The 6,334-nt window shown below is 57.8% G+C and overlaps 1 protein-coding gene across 2 annotated transcripts in view; it reads left to right on the top strand.

Annotated features, from left to right (window-relative positions):
• The first annotated feature begins 2,282 nt into the window (after positions 1 to 2,282).
• AKAP8L (A-kinase anchoring protein 8 like) overlaps positions 2,283 to 6,334 on the top strand; it is a 29,175-nt gene continuing 25,123 nt past the window's right edge. For both annotated transcript variants that reach the window (XM_040990432.1, XM_040990431.1), the window contains exon 1: positions 2,283 to 2,404. In XM_040990432.1, the coding sequence (XP_040846366.1) occupies positions 2,392 to 2,404 (13 nt within the window). In that variant the 5' untranslated portion in view covers positions 2,283 to 2,391. The remainder of the gene's footprint in view (positions 2,405 to 6,334) is intronic.

Raw genomic sequence — 6,334 nt, 5'->3', positions numbered from 1 at the left:
CAGTCAGGGTTTGCGATGGAGGCCTTCTCTGAAAACCCCAAAGCCTCGGGATTTCCCCCAAGCCAAGCCAAGCCAAGCCAAGCAGGCGCAGCTGGTGAGAACCCCACGTTGCCAGCCGTGCCAGCTACAGCTGGTGCGTGGCTCTGGCCAGCTGGCTAAAGCAGATCCCGAGCACGTTGGAACTGGGGCTCGGGGGAGCGAGTGAGGCCAGAGGGGCTCTGAGGCCAGCCGCAGCAGGAGTGGTAAGGGGGCGTATGAGGGCCGTGGAGACACACCCAGAGGAAGGAGAGATGAGTCCGTTGCACTCTGCACACGCTTGGGGCCCCTCAGCCCTGGGCTGGACCGCTCTGCTGTGGGCGGGTACAGGACGCTAGGACACTCGCCTTGGCAGGAGCACGCGGTCTCCAGCCATGGGGGTGGACCTGGGCCAAAGGCATCCTTCCAACTCCCAGACATCAGATTGTTACTGTTGTTAAGAATGCTTTAAAATCTAAACGTGGCAGAGAGAGCTTCCATCAGCTGGTTCACTTCCCAAATGGCTGAACTGGCCAGGACTGACTGGACCAGACAGGAGCCAGGAGCTGCTGCTTGAGTCTCCCACAAGCATGCAGGGAGGGGCCCAAGGATGGGGAACATCTTTCATTGCTCTCCCAGACATATTGGCAGGGAGCTGGAGCGGCACGGTGGAGGCTTGGTTTGATAGGCCACAACGATGGCCAAGTAAGCCTCCATCAGCTCTCAGCCAATGTCCGCCACCCCTGAGCGAGGTGTTGCACCTCCTGGCTTCCCATCACGCCCACGGATGTCCAGGACGGTCCTCACAGAGGGGCAGGCATGGGAGCACAGCGGTCAGGCCACAGCTTGGGATGCCTGCTTCCACGCAGCAAGGGCTGGGATCCAGTCCTCCGTTCCTGCTGATGGCGCCCTGGAGGCGGCACATGATGACACAAATGCTTGGGTCCCTGCCATCCAGTTGGAATTCCTGGCTCCAGCGTGGCCCAGCACTGGCTTTTGTTGGCATTTAGGGAGCAAGTCAGCAGATGGAAGATCGCACCCTCCTACGACACTTGGCTCTTTAAAGTATTTTTAAAATCACTGCGGGTCAGCAACAGGGAACTTGGAAACACGGCAGCTTATCAAGTTATAATTGTATAGTGTAATGAGTGGGTTTTTAAAATAGTTATTGGAAAGGCAGATATACAGAGAAAAGGAGAGATGGAGAAGATCTTCCGGCCATTGAATCACTCCCCAAGCAGCCCGCTATGGCTGGAGCTGAGCCAATCCGAAGCCAGGAGCCAGGAGCTTCTTTCTGGGTCTCCCACGCGGGTGCAGGGTCCCCAAGGCTTTGGGCCGTCCTTCACTGCTTTCCCAGGCCACAGGCAGGGAGCTGGATGGGAAGTGGGGCTGCCGGGACACAAATATGCTCATGAAAGGCCAGGATATTAGCCACCAGGCTACTGAGTGGGGCGCACAGCCTAATGACTTCAAACACGATCCCTTGCAGTGTCTACACTGCACCAAGAGGGCAAGCCAAGAGGGTTTACAACGCAACCCCCCCCCCCCCCCCCAGCACTTACAGTGAAGGATCTGTGACCCGGAGCGAGTCACAAACTCCAAGACTCAAATTTACCTGGGGACCCACTGGGGGTCCCGGGGCAGCCCCCCAAAGGAGGCACTATCTGAGACGACAGACGTCACAAACGGCTGCATCAGCCATGCAACAGACATAAATACATTATCCTTATTTAAGGACGGATAACAATACATTGCTTAGTGCACCTGCCACCCGAGCCGAGTTTTGTTTTTTTTTCCCCCCCTTAGCTGTGTCATCTCATTTAAACACTATTTAAACAGCGTCGGCCCTTGCGTTGCTCCCTCCTTCCGGGTTCCGGGGCCGCAGGTCCGCGTCGCGAGTGGACCTCGGGCCTTCCCGTAGGAGGACACCCACCGCAGCTCCACAAACTCCACAAAAAACTCCACAAACTCCACAAAAAACTCCACAAAACAACTCCCCTCTCTCCCCCTCCTCCCCCCTCGGCCGCGCTCGGCCAATGGACGCGAGCCGGCCGTAACGGAAAGGCGGGAGCCGGGCGGGGCATCCGGTGAGATGAGCAGCCCCTAGCACCAATCAGGAATCGCAAACGCCGAGAGGCGACAGCGAGGTCATCCAATAGGGGCGCATTGTGAGGCCAGCGCCGGCCAATGCGGTCGGGAGGCGGGGCCCGGCGACGCGCACCAGGAGAAGGAGAAGGAGGAGGAGGAGGAGAAGGAGGAGGAGGTTTGGGGAGGCCCTCCCTCCCTCCCGGGGATTGTCGCCGTCGCCACCGGAGCGTCAGACGCGCACACGGAGGAGCTTGCTCGAGTGTCCGGGCTCTCGTGTCCGCCGCACCCATGAGCTACACAGGTGGGCTTGCTGGGGCCCCCCCAGGGAAGGGGCTGCTGGATCGGGACGCGGCAGAGAGGCAAGCCTGGCTTGCTCACGCCCCCCTCCTGCACCGGGGGACCGGTCACTGCCCTCTCTCTCTCTCTCTCTCTCTCTCTCTCTCTGGTCACAAAATGGCGCCTTGGGCGACCCGGTCGCTTGCAGGGGTCGCGCTTGCCCAGGAGGCCTCGACGCCTCAGCAACCGACTCCCACAGCCTCGGGTCTCCGCTCTCGGGCCTGCCACCTCCGTCCCTGGCCTTGGAGAGGGAGCCGAAGTCCCTGGCCTCGGAGAGAGCTCGCTCCTTAGATCTCGACTCCTCAGGTCGCCCTTTTTCTCGGTCAAGGCCTTTATTTATTATTATTATTATTTATTTTTTTTTTTTTTGGACTCCTTTGGATCGCTCCGCCAGTGAGCGAGCGAACGAGCGAGCGCGCGCCGTCGCCATTGCTGCTTGCGCGCTTCGCTCTCCACCACCTCCTTGCAAAACGCCGCCGCCGCCGCAGCAGCAGCAGCAGCAGCAGCTCCTGCCTCCCCGCCGCCCACCTTGCCCTGCAAGGCTGCAGAGCTGGGAGAGGCGCCAGGCCCCCCGAGGGGGATCAGCCCCCCGTGTTGAAGAAGGATGGAAGGGGAGGGGCAGGCAGCCGTGGTGCGTGCGTGCGCTCTTGGGAAGGACAACCAGGGGCTGAGCTGGACCAGCCTCCTGGGGAGGTGGGGGGTTAGAGGCGAGGAAGGGGGCAGATCTTCCTGCAGCAGCAGCAGCAGCAGCAGCAGTAGCAGCACGGGATCTGTCCTGGGGGTCGACCGGGCAAGCCTGCAGGAGGAGGCGGCAGTTGGAGTGGAGACTTCTCATGTAGGCTGTGGAACTGTGGATACCCCTTGATCTGTACTGCCCCCCTGCTACACCCCCAATTGGAGCGCTTCCCCGTTAGAGAGGCGGGTGGGTACGCCTGGGAGCGCTTGTTAAGCTCTCCCCTCTCGTTGCATGGCCCAGGCTGGCCATGTTAGGGTACTGCTCTGACAGTGGATGGTGCAAGCCTGCCAGCCAGGAGCTGTGGACCCGGCCTGGCCCCTGGTGGCGGAGTGGCCACAGGTTTGGGCACGCATGCTTTCCTGGGTCACCTGCTCCACCTTGAGCCCCCCAGGGTCCCTTCTGTGGCTCCCTCTGGATGGGTTTTTATCGTAGCAGTGGCTCCATAACTTGGAGACACCATGCTTGGGGGGGGGGGCTCTGTCTGTCACTGCTGCTGACACCTAGTGGATGGGACCCAGGAAGTCTCCCAGGGTGTCCCCCAGCCCCCCTGGCCAATGTGCTGGACGCTTCTGTGATGTTGAGGGGCAGGATGATGTACGAAACCGAAAAAGAAAAAAGTGGTTTGGGGGCTCTTGGGATAAATTTCATAATAGAGCATTTATCGTGTTGAAGGAAGAAATGGAATTAGAGCCATCGTAAATGGCCAAGCCACCCGCTCTTGTAGGCTGGCTGGGCAGCAAGGCTCATGAGGCAACGGACAGCTTGATCCGTGGCCGCTGCTCGGCTGGCCAGGCCACCGGATTCACCGGGCAGCCTGGCTCGCAGCTCCCGACTGGCTGCTGGCTTTGAGGCCAAGCACCGGGGGGGAGGCTCTGGAGGCAAAAGCACCTTAGTTCCTAAAGCATCAAAGGCATTATTAGTGTTACCTGTGCCCGGGAGAGGGAGGCTTCCAATACTCAGAAGAGCAGCTAAGAAACAGGAGAGAAAGATCCAGAACCAAGCCTTCACATGACAGGCGGGATGGTCTTGTTCTGTTGAAGTAGCAAAAAAGAAAAAAAAAAAAATTATTTCACCGCCTCTCTGCGGTAGCGAGGCTCAGGCGGGTGGAGTGGGGTGATTGTGGTTCAGGGGGGAGGTCCCCCCATGAGGTTCCACTGAGGTGGCCTCTTGGGACCATCCTGCCCACCCCACCCTGCAGGTGACTTGAACGCCAAGGCTGGTGCCAGGTGCCAGGTGCCAGGCGTTGGCTCCTTGCCGCACGGCGCTCTCCCGAGGGTCCGTGTGAAGGGACAGCAGCTTTCCCCGGGGGAAGCCGAGACATACAGGCAGTCGTACCCCCCAAATCATATTGTTTCCAGCTGGGGCTACTTCTGCATAGGAACAGGAGCGGGAAAAAAAAAAAATTCCTGGCGAAGCCTCCTTGGTGTCTTTGTCTCACTGTTCCGGGTCACGGTCAGAGGTCGGGAACGACGTTGCTGAATTCCAGCTGTCCTCTAAATTTTTTTTTTTTTTTTTGTCATGATGCATCATTGCTTCAAGAGAGAGAAAAAAAAAAAATAAGATGAAAGATGCTTTCATTTTGTGCAGCCTGAGATAACGGAGGCCCGTAGCTTTCTTGGGCCAAATGGTTCTTATTTTTTGCGCCCGCTGCTTTACCAGGCTGGTGAAGCAAACCCGCAGGGGAATGCGTTATGAACGAGTGAAGAGTTTATTTGTACTGTAGTTCTGTGGTACAGAGGGCCTGCCCTGGAAATTACTCACGGAACACAGGGGACAAGGAGGGACAGCAGCTGTTTTTACAGAGCTCCGAAGGGTTTGACAGTCTTTTTTTGGGGGGGTGGGGGAGATTTCTTTCTTTTTATTGGAAAGGCAGATTTACGGAGAGGAGAGGAGACAGAGAGGAAGAACTTCTGTCTGCTGGTTCACTCGCCAAGCGGCCGCAACAGGCAGAGCTGAGCTGATCCGAAGCCAGGAGCCAGGAGCTTCTTCCGGGTCTCCCATGCAGGTGCAGGAGCTTCTTCCGGGTCTCCCATGCGGGTGCAGGGTCCCAAGGCTTTGGGTCGTCCTCGACTGCTTTCCCAGGCCACAGGCAGGGAGCTGGATGGGAAGTGGGGCTGCCGGGATTAGAACTGGCACCCACAGGGATCCCGATGGGTGCAAGGAGAACACGTTAGCCACTAGGCTACCTCACCAGGCCCAGGGTTGACAGTCCCATGGATGGTATTCATTTTTTTTTTCCCCTTCTCAGGGAAAACCCAGGACCCCTCTGCCCTGAACGAACAACCTCTTCTCACAACTGGCTGACTGCATGCATTCCTGTTCGCACTTAGTAGGTCTGCAGTTGCAGTTGGCGCTAGAATGGCAGCTCTTTCATCAGCTGTGGTCCTCCCCCCAGAAATACTGTACATGGAAGATTCTGGAAGTAAAAAAATGGAAGTGTTACTTTGAGAGGCCATGCCGTCCCGAGGAGCGGGAAGCCTCGCTCCATCCCGCCCGGGGCCATGAATCATCATTTGGTCCAGCGTGTGTATGCCCTGTGTTTGTTAGCTGCGCGCTGGACACTTGGTAGCCAGCTGCGCCCTGGTGCAGTCACAGCTCTAGTATTCAGGGAGGCTGGTTTAGTGATGGTCCCCAGTGAGGAAGACGAGTGGTGGGGGGCCGTTGGGATATGCTGAAAAGAAGTTGTAAAGGGAGCCTGGCACAATAGCGTAGCAGTTCAAGTCCTCGCCTTGAATGCACCGGGATCCTACATAGGCGCCGGTTCTAATCCCGGCAGCCCCACTTCCCATCCAGCTCCCTGCCTGTGGCCTGGGAAAGCAGTGGAGGACGGCCCAAAGCCTTGGAACCCTGCACCCGTGTGGGAGACCCGGAAGAGGCTCCTGGCTCCTGGCTTCGGATGGGCTCAGCTCCGGCTCTTGTGGCCACTTGGGCAGCAAACCAGCAGACAGATCTTTCTGTCTCTCCTGCTCTCTGTAAATCTGCCTTTCGAATAAAAACAAAACAAATCTTTTTTTTTTTTTTTAAGGGATTTATTTTATTTTAATTACAAAGGTCAGATATACAGAGAGGAGGAGAGACAGAGAGGAAGTGGAGCTGCCGGGATTAGAACCGGCGACTAGATGGGATCCCGGTGCATTCAAGGCGAGGAGGGCCTTGGCC

The sequence above is a fragment of the Ochotona curzoniae genome, unplaced genomic scaffold (assembly GCF_017591425.1).
Source record: "Ochotona curzoniae isolate NIBS_2020 unplaced genomic scaffold, NIBS_Ocur_1.0 contig_605, whole genome shotgun sequence".
Classification (NCBI taxonomy): domain Eukaryota; kingdom Metazoa; phylum Chordata; class Mammalia; order Lagomorpha; family Ochotonidae; genus Ochotona; species Ochotona curzoniae.
Note: the sequence above shows the minus strand (reverse complement) of the source record. Positions and strands in the feature narration are given on the sequence as shown.